This window comes from Bos grunniens, chromosome 3, assembly GCF_055505025.1.
Source record: "Bos grunniens cultivar Pamir isolate PY7600 chromosome 3, Bosgru_T2T1.0, whole genome shotgun sequence".
Taxonomy (NCBI): domain Eukaryota; kingdom Metazoa; phylum Chordata; class Mammalia; order Artiodactyla; family Bovidae; genus Bos; species Bos grunniens.
In genome coordinates this window covers 89130342-89146509 of record NC_141167.1, presented here as the reverse complement: position 1 = coordinate 89146509, position 16168 = coordinate 89130342, and the positions used below count along the sequence as shown (strand labels likewise).

Below are 16168 nucleotides of genomic sequence, written 5' to 3'. Positions count from 1 at the left end.
GCTACTCTCTAGTTGTGCTGCATGGGCTTCTCATTGCAGTGTCCTCTATTTCGGAGCACAGGCACTAGGCGCACAGGCTTCAGGAGCTGTAGCATGTGCACTGAGGAGCTGTGGCTTACTGGCTCTAGTGTGCACGCGGCAGTAGCTGCAGCATGTAGGCTCAGTGGGTGCAGCCCGTGGGCTCTAGAGAGTGGCCTCAGCAGTTGTGGCGCACCGGCTTAGTTGCTCCAAGGCATGTGGAATCTTCCCGGACTAGGGATCAAATCCATGTCCCCTGCATGGGCAGGTGGATTCTTATCCACTGAGCCACCAGGGAAGTCCACTAAGTGATTACTCTTATGTGACTAAGAACTCTCCCTTCTAAACTTGGGTTTACTGCTTCTTACTCCTAGAGGAATCCAGTAATTCTCTAGAGCTGCACTGTTTTATACAATGGCCATTAGCCAGCCATCTGTGACTATTTTAGTTTAAATTCATTAAAATAAACCAAAGATTCAGTTCCTCAGCTGCTAGGTACATTTCAAATATTCAATAGCCGTAAGTACTTATGGCCTCCATATCAGATCACACAGACACAGAACACTATCATCATCACAGAAAATTCTATTGAACACTACTGCTTTAGGGAACTAGAAAAACAAGGAACTTCTTGGGGGAGGGGGCGGTTTAGGATTTTAATGGGGAAATCTGTTACCCTGGAACACAATTGGATTCAACTTAGTGACTAAGTAACAACCATCTAGAAAACACCAAGATGGTAATTACATATATAAGAGAGAGAAGCAAAGCCTTCTTATCTTTGGACTTTTCTTTTTTCTTGTGAATACATAGAACAGTTTAATATTTATCTATTTCTTCTTTGTTTCCATTATTTCACAACTCGCAGAGGTGTTTTAAGAAGAAAGCCTTCTCATTCAGGAGCAAGTACGGTCTCAGCTGGGTTAAGAGTCTGATACACTGAATGTGTAAGTCAGGAAACTATTATAGTCATAACCTACCTTGATTTCTCAAAGTAGCATTCTGAAATTAGCGTAGTTCCTATTCTGGAAGTTTCCCAAAGATTTAACTAATGCCAGGGTTACTCTAATAATTCCAAATCACTTAAGAAAAGAGACTGAGGAAAAGTATTACAGGGAACATGGTGCCTGGTACAGTCTAGGTGTTCAAAAAATGACTATTAGTGGCCAAGCTAATCTTGAACTTGCTCTCATTCCCTAATCTTTCTCCTGGAACTAGTTTAGGACTTAGAAGGTTTCATCTGGAACCAACCCACTTCCCTGTTGTATCTCTAAGGATGTGTGAGATCTGGACCAGATTCCTCTGGAAGGAGATGTCAGAGCCTCAAGTGATCCACAGGAAAAACAGCTCCAAGGAAATATGATAAAGAATCCCAAGACATATTTAAACAATTGTATTGGTGTTTATTTTTTGTTTCCAGATTGATGTAAAGCAAGATAGTTAAGAAAATGAGGAGAAACCAGAAATATATCCATATAACCTGTATGAATTGTATCTGTATAGTAAAAGAGGAATTAAAGATAATCAAGGGCGAGGGGAAAATAAGTATCTGGAAAAAGACAAAAAACAAAAATATGTTTTATATGTAACTGTGACCCTCAATAACTGTGACCCTCAATAACTTTACATTAAGACCTATATGTGGAAACAAATGAATTAATGAAAACAAAAAGGGATAAAGGATTAAATGGTGATAATTTTACCTCAAAAAAAAAAAAATCAACTGAAAAAGACTACATTGAAAAAAATTACTTCAAATTTAAAACAAGACAAGGAGCATTGTAGCCATTATGATTTAGACAGTCACTTTCAACAGCTTTACTTGAGGATCACCTTCTATCTTCTTGGCTTATCTGTACTGATCATTCTGGCACAGTAAATGTTTTGATTCTCTTTCATCTACCTAACTACCTTGGTTAACTTTTTGATAAGGACATTTTGAAGCCAAATAACTTCAATTTACCCACTGAGTTTCAGTTTTGGTTTTAAGCAGTGAGTAGAGGGAAGGTAAAAGTGAAAGAGCAGCAAAGACATTTGTATTTGAGAACGCCCAGCAGTACCATGTTTCCTTTTTTTAACAGCAGCCACAGCAAGATACAGAGCAGGAAATACATTACACCGTTTCTTTCTTCTATTTTCTTTTGCTGTGTTAAAATAACAGAACGACAGAGATACACCTAGGGTTATCAGATATGTTTACAGGAAGCGAAAAGGGATATTCAACAACTCTCACTGGAAATCAAGAGAACACTTTCAATATGACTAATTTATAGCTGTGCCATCTTCCTACCAGAGACTTTCCTCTCTGATCATTTTAAACCTTGCTAAGACTTTATTAGCCATAATAAAGGGGGATAAAATTCTTTTTGTAAAGCATTGAGATTTACTGATTTTAAAGGAATACTTCACATGTTAATCTCAACTAACATTAATTTATCTACTGGCATCAGAGTCCACACTTTGCTTCCGGTCTCTCATAAGCATAGTGTATGTAAAGTAGGTTGTAGTTATGAGAGTTATTAATAGTATATACGACAGGATACTTTAAAACAGCTGACAAATAGCTGTCACATTATCTTACCTTTAGCTAAAATGACCTAAAAATCCCAATTACAGTGTTTCTGGCATGCAATAAATGTTTATATCTATTATAAAAGAAATTCCTCTTACCTGCTCTGTAGCTGTAGGGCAGTAGAAGACTAATAAAACAGTTGTACAGATGTTTATTGACAATCCAATGATCGTGATGAGATTTGGAGCGATCCAGGAGGGAACTCTTCCAACGAGCCATTCCCAATACCCCTGCATCAAAGGCTCAAGCAAGGAGCGTCCGGCACTCTGATACCTGTGTTCTTCTAGACGCTTAAGTTGGTGTCTTGACAGTGGTGGTGTAGGTAACTGGAACAACTTATTTAATACACACCCGGGAGTACTCATATGCCCGAAGCCCAAAGGGGACTCCGGGTGAGAATCTCCACATCGTTTCCTTGTCGACCGATGCCCACTCATGGATCTTGGCTTCCTTTTATTTGAGGAGAATACTTTATCTTGTTTTATAGCTTTTGGTGGATGGTCTTTCCCTGGGGGTAGGAAAAAAAAGATATATTTGTCAGCCGCTATTTATATCAATGTCAGTAAATTAAAAAAACTCAAACTGGCAAAAAAATAATACACATTAAACAGGGATCAGAAAAACAGGGATCTGCTTTTAGTTCTAATTCTTACTGGTGTAAAGCTAAAAGAAGTCATATAACCTCATCTTTATGTGAAAAATATTAAGAATTTTAATAATAATATGCTTCCTGTTACCTTATAGCTTACCAGACTTCAAAGCTCATGATTTTTTTTTTCAATTTCACACTATCATAGTATAAATTGGAAAAAACCTAATAATGACCTGATCATTTCACATATGCAGAAACTGAGGTCCAAGACACACTCAAAGACAACTAGTAAACCAGTCTTAATATTGGAGAAATGACTTAAATAGAATGGGTCTTAAACTAGATTTTTATTTAATGTGAATAGCTAAAACTTATTGAGCAGTTGCTGCTGCTGCTGCTGCTAAGTCGCTTCAGTTGTGTCCGACTCTGTGCGACCCCACAGACGACAGCCCACCAGGCTCTGCTGTCCCTGGGATTCTCCAGGCAAGAACACTGGAGTGGGTTGCCATTTCCTTCTCCAATGCATGAAAGTGAAAAGTGAAAGTGAAGTCACTCAGTCGTGTCTGACTCTTCAAAACCCTATGGACTTCAGCCTACCAGGTTCCTCGGTCCATGGGATTTTTCAGGCAATACTATTAATTACTCCAGTTTTTACAGAAAGTTAAACTAAGGCACAGAGAGGCTAATTAACTTGTCCAAGTTCACACAGCTGTTAAATGAGGTTCATATAAACCGGGTTTCTGTTTAAATTAAAAGACAGACCTTTTTAGTGGAAAGGGATATAGATAATATTCCATGAGGGAATAAACAACAATGAAAAAAATTAACTTTAAGAGGACAGTATTTATGTGTTAGCAGAGTGAACTGATAAACTGAGGTAGTAAAAAACAATTATAAGTGCATCGAGTGATGACTGTTGATGTTGTTGTTGTTCAGTCACACAATCATGTCCGACTCTGCTCGACCTCATGCACTGCAGCAGGCCAGGCCTCCCTGTCCCTCATAAGGTTTTTTATAAACCTTAAATTTAAACCTATTAAGTACTTGTACCTGACTTAGAAAGGATCAGAAATAACATAATTATGTAAGTTAATAACCAATGTAAGAAAACAATGACAAGCTGATAACATATAGAAATTAGTATCGTGACACCAAAGGTTTGAAGTGGTGAGGGCCTACAGTAGGGTGGTAAAAATGGAAATATGAAGACAGTCAAATCTGTAAGTAATTTCTACTTACGAGGAGGAATCAAGAGGAAATACTTAGGAGAGTTTAGAAGGAAAATCAGTTATTTTGGCTTTGGGAAGGTATGAGATGAGAGGGGATCTCAGAATGAAAGTAGGAAAGACATACATGCAACTTTTATGTAGAGATGTTTTAGACAAAAATCAAATGACTGGAGTTTGGGTGAGATATCAAAATTTCAATTTTTTAACTTGGAAGCTAACGCCTAGTTGAAGATTGGAAAGCAGAAAATTTCTTAAAAGGATTAAGTATGAAGAGAAAAGGAAACTCATGGTTAGTAAGCAGGAAGAGAAACCATTAAAGGATTAAAAAAGAAAAAAAAATCTTAACAGAACTAAAAGGGTAGTGGCATTTGACCAACACAGGTGTACTTTGATCTGGCAGAAAGCTATCCAGAACACAGTACGAAATTCCCAGAAATGCTGCACTATGGGAATATAGAATGTGATACAGAGTCTAGGACAACTCAGCAATGAACTTAGTATCAAAAATATGCCCACGACTTCTCTCTATTCCCATAAATTAATTCCAATGTCACTAATGATCTAAAGTGGCATCCCAAACCTCAGTTAATCCTGTATCTCAATAATTGGTTTAGAGAACAGTTACTGTAGTTATTAACTGACTTACACTTTCAGAAATCACGAAAGAAGCCCAGTTTAACTAACTCAAGTGCTCTGAAATAAAAATAATAAAATAATTTCAAGCCAAGACAAACCAAAGTTAATTTTCTACTATTTCTAAGAATTCTTTCACACACTCAATTGTATCATAAAGAAACTGATTTAAACTGTTTTAAAGTAATATCTATATAATGTCAAACATCTGGTTGCAAAATCATTTTGGATGATGAAATAACAGACCGATGACCACCAAAATACCATACTATCAAGTGGCCAAATTTTCAGAAGTCAAACTGAATAATGTATTTTCATACTTGGCGAGCTATAATCAATCAGCTCTTACAGATTTCCACTTAAATGGGAATAAAAAGTTTGGCCAACTCAATTTATATTTTGTTATTATAGTGTCCCATTCTCCCATAGTTAAAAAAAAAAAAAGTGACATATTGAGGATGCTGGCCTGTTTTTGGCAATAAACAGCTACAAGTTTCTGATCCTAATGGTTTTAAGTTTGAGCATTTGGCAGGACTATATAATAAACTGGATACTTTTCATTTTAAGTGTTTTCCCCTTCTGACCTAGATTTTTGTCCTTCTGTTTCTGTTTAAGAAAAATCTACATCTTGACCAACCTTCCTAGACCTAGTTATTATATAATACATACATGTAAAAAGGATATTTCAATTTGGCAACACTATCTCTGTGACGCTTACTAGCAACAAGATTGCAAATAAAAATTCAGATACATGTTGCCCTTTGTCAGAGGTTGCTGACACTGCCACAGATTCATCTCTTCTCTTCCTTCCTCCCATCACACCTGAGACCAGGAGGCAACTGCCAGGAAAACCATCTCAGGAAAAACAGAGGAGTTTCTGAATTTCAGCACGTGAAAACTAAAAAAATTAACGTAACAAATTAAAACTAGTGCTGGGTAGCTTAGAAACCCAGCCATCAGTGACAAGTTTTTATGAGAAAATGGATTCCAAGTTTCAAATGCATTCAGCCAATATCTGAGTGCAGTAAACAAGATAGACATGATCCCAGTTCCCAAGTCCAATGGAAAGATGAGTAAAAGAAGGTAAATAAGCAAGTGACATTACACACTTACACACTGTGATGGGCAGTATGAAGAAAACAAGATGTAAAGTCAGAAAATAGTTGAAGATGAACATTGTAGACAAGGTGGTTGAAGACCATGAAAAAGAAGCATTTATACCTGGTGGCTCAGATAGTAAAGTGTCTGTCTGCAATGCAGGAGGCCCAGGTTGGACCCCTGTGCTGGGAAGATCCCCTGGAGAAGGAAATGGCAGCCCACTCCAGTACTCTTGCCTGGAAAATCCCATGAACAGAGGAGCCTGGTAGGCTACAGCCCATGGGGTCGCAAAGAGCAGGACACGACTGAACAACTTCACTTTCACTTCACATACTAAATTCAGAGGAAAAGGAGACAGCCATTCCAAGAGCAAGAGGAAGAATAGTCCAAGAAAGGAAAACAGACCCTGAGGCAAAATCCAGCTTATTTTTCTTATTCATATCTGTGGGATCACTATAGCTGGACAGTAGTAAACCATACGAAAGAGTGAGATTAAGGAGAGTATGAAAAGCCCAACAACGCAGAGGTTTATAGACTGTGGCAAGGAGTTAATATTTTATTCTGATCTTATAGAAAGCCATCAATTAACCTATAAAAAAATCTATAATTTTGCAGCACAGCCAATTTATTAACTGAGGAAGTGTTTTAACAAATTATAACAATAAAAGTGAACATTTTAAATGTTTTAAAATCCTCATTACCTGGAATTCAGATTACAATAATACTGATCGCTGTCCCATGTAACCTCTCCACTTGTAACCAGCATGTTTCCCTCCTCTGCTATAATTTGGCTTGAACGTGATACTTCTTTCATAGCACTTACCACATTTTGAAGTTTTTTTGGTTAATTGTTGGTTTTTTGGGGTCTTTTCCCCACACTGATATGTAAGACACAGGAGTGCAGGAGCCATGCATGTCTTAACATTCTTTTCCTAAAATCTTATACCATACCTAACACTAGGTGGGTGATCAGTACTTATTTGTGGGACAATGAACAAATGTGATTCATCTAGTTATTTAATAGCACTGGATTGTTCGAGATCTTTGAGGAAACAGAAAGATTGAAATATGCCATCCATGCCCTCAAGCTCAAAGTGGTGGTGGGGAGCCTTGTAAATAGCTAAGCTATAACATACTGTGAACAAACTGCTATGGGAGTTCAGGGAAGGGTGCACATATGGTCTAACAAAATTCTTCTCTGCACATACATGTATCTATGTAAAAGGTCCAATGAAGGTACAAAAATAAAATCATAGAAATTTAATGAGTATCTTTACTAAAATTATATACAATTTGTAGACCTTAAGTCTGTGATGCAAAACATCTGTGCTTACAGCCGCTAAAGATAATAACATGCTGCCTACAATATTCCAGTGTTCAGCACTGGTGAAAATCTGACAAGTGTCACACTAAAAAAGGAATCTCCAACCGCTCAGCAGAGAATAAGGTAAGCTCACACAATATCCAACCTGTAGTGTGAAATTCCAGAATCCGCATCCCCCCTATGTCTAAGGGTGCCAAGTTTTGAGCTGCACTGATTCAGCAGTATGTTTACAACCCTTTCACAGGAATTGGTGACTACACAGCTCTTTCCACTTCTATGGTACGACTAAAGGAAAATACTAATGGTGAACAGTATTTGGGAGGCAGAGCAAACTATAAAAAATCAAGCTTAAAAAAACGGATCACAGGATTACATTCAGCATTATTTAACAAGTGATACACAGAACAAGTTACCAAAAACAAAAGCCTTTTCAGAAGACTTGGAAGCTAAAACAGTACTGTGTAACACAATTCAGATCTACTGCTTTGCTGAAGTGAAATCTTGCATTCCTTAAAAGAAAAGGAAACAACTTCTTCCAGAAACAAACAAACAAGCAAAAAAAGCCAAAGCTTAACATTTGGTGGATTATTTTCCTATTCCCTTAAAAGAGACAGCATAGCATGACCCTCAAAAAGAATGTCACCGGTACTTTTAGCCTAAACAAGTCTACTGCTGCCTAGAAAACACACTGACTATGCAGTAATATCTAACGGGGGTTGTAAAACAAGTTTATATTTAAATATCAAACATATAATACTGTTTATAATGTAAATTTTAAGAGATTGGGTATGGGAGAGGAAGAAGAACCCATTTATGAAACCATAATTGTAAATATTCAGTAATAATCTAACAGCTGGACAACAAATGAAGGTACCTCTGTCAGAACAGGTTAATACAAGAGGCAGCTTTATCTGGCTTTTTTCCAAATGCAAGGGTTGTAAAGACAAGTTGCACAAGGGGCTTCCAAATAGTTTTTGCTCAGCACAAAATGAATATGTAGCAAAACGCCTTTAGAACTTCAATATCTGGAATTTTACATGAAAGCCAATGGTTCTTGAGTTCTTATGGTCTAAATGCTCTCAGTTCAATACCTCCACTGAACACACGCCCAATAGTACGAGAGTAGAAACAATCTTTATTCCTTGTTCACACACACGACACTAACGTTTGTTTAAAGATAATTATGAACTTGCCTATTACCGTTAACACAGACTCATCAATGAACTAAGAGACTTAAAGAAAATCACATATATATATTAATACCAATGATGCAAAATGTCATAAATGACACAAAAACGCCAATCACCGAACTGGAGTAAAAACAAGTTAAACACAGCAACATTTAAATATCCCATTCATCTAGTGTTCTAGGGACACCGGCAAAGACTAGCAAACCCTTCCGTCCTTCCAAGAATACTTCTGAAATAAACCCTAGGTGGCAACCTTAGAGATCGTCAATACCGACTCTGAGATTTCTAGAAAAGTTGCTGACCAAGAAGTGTGGCCCCAGCCACGAATCACCAGCACCGTATTCCAAACGGAAGGCAAAATCGGCACAGGATTCAACACGGTTTGTGGACTTAGCAACACCTGAGCAGGAGGGTGTGGACCTGACAGGCAAGGTCGGTTCCGCGCAGGCAGCGCCCCTACCCCTCGGCCCGCCCAGCCCGGGCCGCCGAGGTTTTCTCCAGCCTTACACCCAGCACAGTAGCCCCCGAGCTCTCGCGCTGGCAATGCGCCACCTCAATCTCTTCATCCGGGGTCAGAGGAGCAGTAGCCCCTCGCACTCCCCACAAGCCCGCGCGCGAGGCTACCCTGCGCGAGGAAGAAACTGCGTTCGCCTCGCGCGAGTCCATACAGAGATATATTCCAATGCCCCACCCCAGAACTTGCAGCCCTCTCTCCGCCCCTTTTGAGAATCGTGGCCCCCGACTCATTCTTTATATTCTGGCCGTTTCCCCAGGACCGAGCCTCGCATCCTTACCACGGCCCGCAAAAGCACACAGCTAGAATTAAGACCTGCGACTCCAGCCGACTGGGTGACTCTGATCCGAGGCAGCACGTTCACGACACTTTCGCGATTGCCGTAAAGGGATACAGTGTCGGAGCAGGCGGCGGCGCGAGCGCGCCCCTCTCAGCGGTGAGCGCGCCCCGGGACCGGCTTGGCTGCTCGGGAGCGCGCTTCGGGGCCCTGCCCCATCTCCGTTCAGCCGGCCGCCTCCGGACCCGGCGGTCCGTACTGTCAGGGTCGTCTGAGCGAGGTAGGCCAAATAGGGGATGAGGGCCGGCTCCAGCCCCAACTAAGGAGGGATGTATTAGAGAATGGAATCGGGCAGGTCAGAGACGGGGATGCTGCTAGGAGCCCCACAACCCCGTGGCGGGCGTGCGAGGCGTCCAGCTTCCAGGGACCACGCTGTGCGACTTGTGGGAGAGGGACCAGGTGGCAGCCGGAGCGCGGACGGACTGCTGGGGATCCGATTGGGGAGGAGGGGTCTTGAGTGGGTGCAGGCTGGGTTCAGGTCTCCGTGCCTCACCTTTCAGTGTGAGTTCTTGGTCTTTCCCCCTCCCCCGCACCCTTCCACGCCTAGCTTGCCCCAAGCCCTGCCAAGCCTCCGCCTCCCACGTCTTTTCTCTGCCCCAGGCACGGGTTAATCGAGTTCTTCGTCCCAGTTCTTTGCGCCTCCGGAAGAAGGCAGCGGTGGGTGTAAATAATTCCTTGGTTTTATTTGCTTTTAAGCGGTTATCGAGAACCTTTGCCCCAGTCCCACAAAAAACTGTGGTTGAGTATACCTTCTCTTTGTCACTCCCGGGCTTGGATTCCTGGAGGGGTGGGGTAGGTAGGGGAGGAAGGTTTTTGTGGTGACTTGCTACTTAGCAGCAGCAGCAGCAGCAGCAGCAGCTAAGGAAACAGCAACCCACTCCAGTATTCATGCCTGGAAAATCCCATGGACCGAGGAGCCTGCGGGGCTACAGTCCATGGAGTCACAAAGAGTCGGACACGACTGAGCGACTTCACTTTCACTTTCACTTTGTGTTTACCCGAAGCTCAAGTCTTCCCTGGGGTGAGCAGAGTAGTGTGTGTGTGTGTTGTGTGTGTGGTGTGTATGTGTGTATGTTAGTCGCTCAGTCGTTCCCCACTCTTTGGGACTCCTGGACCGGGGCCCGCCAGGCTCCTTTGTCTATAGACTTCTTCAGGCAGGAGTACGGGTAGCCATTCCCTTCTCCAGGGTATCTCCCCCACCCAAGAATCGAACCCGGGTCTCCTGCATTGCAGGCAGATTCTTTACCGTCTGAGCCACCAGGGAAGTCCAGTATAGAAAGGTAAATATCTAGTGCTTTATATCTTCACAACTGTGCTTTCATTAGGATACATTTGTAAAACTCCACATTTTTCCAATTCTCCCAAATTTAAATTTATAAACCAATACTAAATACAGCTCTAATTTGCCATGCACCATCAGATTCTCCCTCGACTTCTCTCCCTGTAATGTTTGATCCGACTTGTAAAAGTGTTACTTAATTTTCTAGACTATTTAATTTTTAATCATTATGAGAATAGTATGTTTGTTAGAAGGCCAAACTAGAGTTTAGAAAAATAACCATTTACTATTATGCTTTGCTTTGGGCGTGATTCTGTGTACCTGTGGCTTTCTTTCTTCACTTGGAATATCCAGAATTTACTTTTTTATTGTCCCTAAGCAGTCACCCCTTAGAGGAAACAGCATAAAGAATTCATCTTTTTTACCTGTGGCATTTAAATATTGTGGAATTTAAAACTTGTAGATGCAGTTCTAATTCAGGGATCTTCAAGGAAAGCAGAGATAAGATAGGTGAGAAATGCAAGAATATTTTGTTAAGTGTTTCTGTTATTGCTATGTGAAGGTTATTCCTGCATATTTTCAAGAATCTTGAAAGGTTTCTTAAATTATTAAGCATTTAAATTCCTTTGCTTGGTTGGCAGTGCTTCCAGCTTTCCAGTGTGATAATACATAGGCAACAGTAGTCTTCCTTACCTCGGTGCACTTAAATTTCTCAGTGGTCCTTTGCAAACTGGTAAACCATTTGCCCAATAACCTCAGATACGCAGATAAGACTAGCCTAATGGCAGAAAGCCAAGAGGAACTAAAGAGCCTCTTGATGAAGGTAAAAGAGGACAGTGAAAAAGCTGGCTTCAAACTTAACATTCAGAAAACTAACGTCATGGCATCTGGTCCCATCACTTCATGGCAAATAGATGGGGAAAAAATGGAAACAATATAAGACTTCATTTTTTGGGGCTCCAAAATCACTGTGGATGGTGACTGTAGCCATGAAATTAAAAGATGCTTGCTCCTTGGAAGCAAAGCTATGACAAACTTAGAGTATTAAAAATCAGAGACATCACCTTGCCAACAAAGGTCGGTATAGTCAAAGCTATGATTTTTCCAGTAGTTATGTACGGATGTGAGAGTTGGACCATAAAGAAGGCTGAGTGCCAAAGAATTGATGCTTTCAAACTGTGGTGCTGGAGAAGACTCTTCAGAGTCTTTTGGACAGCAAGGAGATCAAACCAGTTAGTCCTAAAGGAAATCAAATCTGAGTGTTCATTGGAAAGACTGATGCTGAAGCTGAAGCTCTCATACTTTGGCCAGCTGATGCAAAGAGCCGACTGATTGGAAAAGACCCTGATGCTGGGAAAGGTTGAGGGCAGGAGAAGGGGGTGACAGAGGATAGGATGGTTGTATGGCATCACCAACTCAGTGAACATGAGTTGAGCAAGCTTCAGGAGATAGTGAAGAACCCGGAAGCCTGGCACGCTGCAGTCCTTGGGGTCCCAAACAGTTGGATATATCTGAGCAGCTGAACAACAACCATTTGCTGCTGCTTTTCCTCTAAATTGTCAATTTAGATAACTAGAACCCTCAAAACCTAAGGAGATAGGAATCTAAGATGATTCACATGTAAAAGGAATTAAGAATTGTCATTCCCCATCCCTGTGGCTAATTGTGGTTGTACAGAGTTGATAAATCACCTATCATTATTATGGGGCTTCACAGGTGGCTCAGTGGTGAAGAATCCGCCTACCAGTTCAGGGAACCCTGGAGATAACAGGTTCTATCCCTGGGTACAGAAGATCCCCTGGAGGAGGAAATGTCAGCCTACTCCAGTATTCTTGCCTGGAAAATCCCATGGACAGAGGAGCCAGCAGTCTACAGTCCATAGGGTTAGAAAGAGTTGGACATGACTTAGTGATTAAGTATGAGCATCATGATTATTTGTATGTTTACTCTGTACTACTCTAAGGAATAGCTACTTTACAAATCAGAATACTGAAACTCAGAGAAGCTAAGTAACTTGCCTGAAATTGTACAGCTGGGATGTGATAAAGCTGAGATTTGCATTTACGTAAATCTGATCTTAAAACTGTGTTCTTCCCATTGCATCTCAGGGACTAGTCAGTGCTCTATTTGGCTTAATAATAAGCTATCATCTTTTCCTCATTATTGTTTTTCCTTCTGTGGGAGGGAACTCAGTGTTCTTCATTTAATTTTATCCTTTTTGAGATCAGTGAAAGGTGTCTAATGTGAGAAAGAATGAGAAAATTGATATCGCAGATTTAAAATATTTAATTCTATGTATTATATTATTATAAAATACACACATATCAACTTCTAAAGAAAAAATTAATAGCATAGTGCTCTACCCTTGAACAATATTGGTGCATTGACTTGAAATTTTACAGGTTTTAAAGACATGAGAAGACAATGGCACCCCACTCCAGTACTCTTGCTTGGAAAATCCCATAGACGGAGGAGCCTGGTAGGCTGCAGTCCATGAGGTCGCTAAGAGTCGGACACGACTGAGCGACTTCACTTTCACTTTTCACTTTCATGCATTAGAGAAGGAAATGACAACCCTCTCCAGTGTTCTTGCCTGGAGAATCCCAGGGACAGGGGAGCCTGGTGGGCTGCCGCCTATGGGGTCGCACAGAGTCGGACACAACTGAAGTGACTTAGCAGACATGTGGGTTGAAACAGCCTCTATTTTGTTTATATGTGAGTTTCAGGATTTACAAAAAGGTGCAGGTTTGGGCATATTTGAAGACCGGTATTTTGTGAACTTTCATCTTTTACATTCTGAAAGAGGAACATTTACTGACCACCCATGACAGCATCTTTACATATATTATCTCATTTACTTCTTGAATAAACCTCTCTGAAGCAGGTATTCTTTTAGAGCATTTAACAGTTAATACTAAAAGGTACCAGTATCAGTAAGTGTTTAGGTTCTTTACATGTGCTATGTCAGTGTAAACCCTGTAATAGTGATCCAGTGCTGTCCAATAGAACTTTTCCATGATAATGGAAATGTTCCATATTTTCACCATCCTGTATGGTAGCTACAGCTGTGGCTTCTGAGCACTTGAAATGCATCTAGTACAACTGAGGAACTGAAGTTTTTAATTTAAATAGTCACATGTGGCTTTGTTGTTGTTATTCAGTCGCTATGTATTCGATTCTTTGTGACCCCAGGCACTGCAGCAAGCCAGGCTCCTCTGTCCTCCACTGTCTCCCTGAATTTGTTCATTGAGTCTGTGATGCTATCTAACCATCTCATCCTCTGCCGCCCCCTTCTCCTTTTGTCTTCAGTCTTTCCCAGCATCAGGATCTTTTCCAGTGAGTCAGCTCTTCACCTGTGGCTGGTACTGACTGTATTGGACAGTACAGCCTTTGCCAATAATATTATTGTCATTTTTCAAAGGAGAAACTGGTTCAGAGAAATTAATGAAGCTTGCCCAAGTTAACATGATTTTATTTAAAGAAGTTTTTGAGCAGAAATATGTTTTAGGAAAGTTAATTTGGCAGTGCGTGTAGAATGGATGGAGGGGAAGGAAAAACACAGGCCAAGAGAACTGAGAATCTTATTTGAGTGTTTACAGTGGTAACTAGGAATAAGAATGGTTGCAAATGACCAGGACCTGCATCTTGTCACAAGAATATTGTACTGCATATCACTAGGCTAGGAAAAGGGCAAAATTTGAAGTGTGATTTCTACTGAACGCAAATTGCTTTTGTACCATCGTAAAGATGAACTGTAAGTCGGGGATTGCTTGTACTATTAACTGAAATAGAAAAATCATGAACCTTTTTGGGGTTTATGAGGATCTGGTCTGGGTTATTGAGTACTTTTTATGGGCAAGTCCCTATTCTGTGAGTAAAGAAATGGAATTCCTCATCAAGGATTTTATCCACTTCAGACACCCTCCCCAGTTTTTATACTGTCAAAGAAAATGAGCTGTAAGAGATGTGCAAGTCAGATGTTCTCAGAAGAAGGAATGTTTATTTCCAGATCCAAATGGATTAGGGAACATTGTGTGGATATGGTATCTAAGCCCGATTTTGAAGAATAGGAAGGATTTGGACATGCACAAACAATTAAAGGAAGAGATCGTGTGGGAATTCTCTGGTGGCCCAGTAGTTAAGAGTACCAGGCTTTCACTGCCATGGCCTGGGTTCAGTCCCTGGTCCAGGAACTGAGATCTTGCAAGCTGCATGGCAAGACCGATAAAGTAAAATAAAATAAAATAGGCTTTCCCATTCTCCCTGGACAAAGACAGTGCTGTCCCCAACTTTGAATAAAATGAATCATCTATCTCCACCACTCTGACTCTCTTCTCTGACTTTATCCCATACTCTGGAACTTGACTGGGACCACAGCCTCTAACATACCTGAGATTAACACGGTCCGTGGGATTCTGGGAGTTTTGGTTTTTTTTTTTTTTTTTTAAGAAGAGGTCATGCTTCTAGCAATAGGGTGGACAAAATCTTTTGAAAATCCCTTTTGCCAAAACACCCAAAGGCTGAATAAATTATATTAGCCTTGTAAATGTATAGCAGTCCTCATAGGAAAGAAGGGGAAATTCCCAGGGTTAAAAAGTCGAAGAGAGTTGACACCAGGGTAGTAAACTAGTAGTGTGTCTTTTGAGGGGGCTTTGAAATAAAGTACAATTATGGATAAATGATAGGCTACCCCTGTTACCACCCAAGTTAGAGAGAGAGAATTCATAACCCTTTGACCTCCCGGATGTATAACTTCCAGAGACACCATTCATGTTATATAGTTGGTGTAGGTGATGCCTGTGTGTCAGGGGATGACTTTTTCATAAAAAATAAAGTGTAAATATTCCCATTTGCAGTTGTACAACTTGTGGCCTTGGAGAACAACCTCTTCCCTCAAATCAGCCAGGACCCTCAAAAATCTACATATTCAATGAAAGATGGGCTAGGAAAAAATATCTCCTTCCTGGCAAAGAAGGAGCACAAATTTGTTCCTTTTCATCACAGCTCCAGGTGGGGAACTAAAGATACCACATAAGAACTTAAAACTATAGAGCCTGTCATCGCTCAGATTCAAAGTTTATATTTACTTGTATACATGATCTGAAAAACTTGGAAGCCAAGATATTAAAGTCAACCTAGGTTCATAATATGCCAGAGTATCTGGAAAAAAATATAGACCCTCTCTGGAATGATTCACCCTTAAACTAAACCTTTTAGAATACTCCCAATTAAGATCATCTAAACAGGAGCTTCAACCAGTCCATTCTGAAGGAGATCAGCCCTGGGATTTCTTTGGAAGGAATGATGCTAAAGCTGAAACTCCAGTACTTTGGCCACCTCATGGGAAGAGTTGACTCATTGGAAAAGACTCTGATGCTGGGA

At 40.6% G+C, this 16168-nt stretch overlaps 2 protein-coding genes across 17 annotated transcripts in view; one reads left to right on the top strand and one right to left on the bottom strand.

Moving 5' to 3' along the window:
- The window catches only part of CEPT1 (choline/ethanolamine phosphotransferase 1), a 36435-nt gene extending 26901 nt beyond the window's left edge, over window positions 1–9534 (bottom strand). For all 4 annotated transcript variants that reach the window (XR_015160641.1, XR_015160642.1, XM_086391746.1 and 1 more), the window contains exons 1-2: window positions 9451–9534; window positions 2689–3098 (exon numbers count right to left, since the gene is read on the bottom strand). Coding sequence is in view for 2 of the 4 variants with exons in the window: in XM_086391746.1 (XP_086247872.1) it covers window positions 2689–3027 (339 nt within the window). In the remaining 2 variants the exon portion in view is untranslated. The remainder of the gene's footprint in view (window positions 1–2688; window positions 3099–9450) is intronic.
- A 54-nt stretch (window positions 9535–9588) lies between these two features.
- DRAM2 (DNA damage regulated autophagy modulator 2) overlaps window positions 9589–16168 on the top strand; it is a 29959-nt gene continuing 23379 nt past the window's right edge. For 3 of the 13 annotated variants that reach the window (XM_086391756.1, XM_086391747.1, XM_086391759.1), the window contains exon 1: window positions 9595–9727. Coding sequence is in view for 5 of the 13 variants with exons in the window: in XM_086391749.1 (XP_086247875.1) it covers window positions 10396–10528 (133 nt within the window). In the remaining 8 variants the exon portion in view is untranslated. Of the gene's footprint in view, window positions 9728–10107; window positions 10529–15640; window positions 15797–16168 lie in introns of those variants that run through there. The other 10 variants (XM_086391748.1, XM_086391752.1, XM_086391751.1 and 7 more) reach the window with 10 other exon arrangements.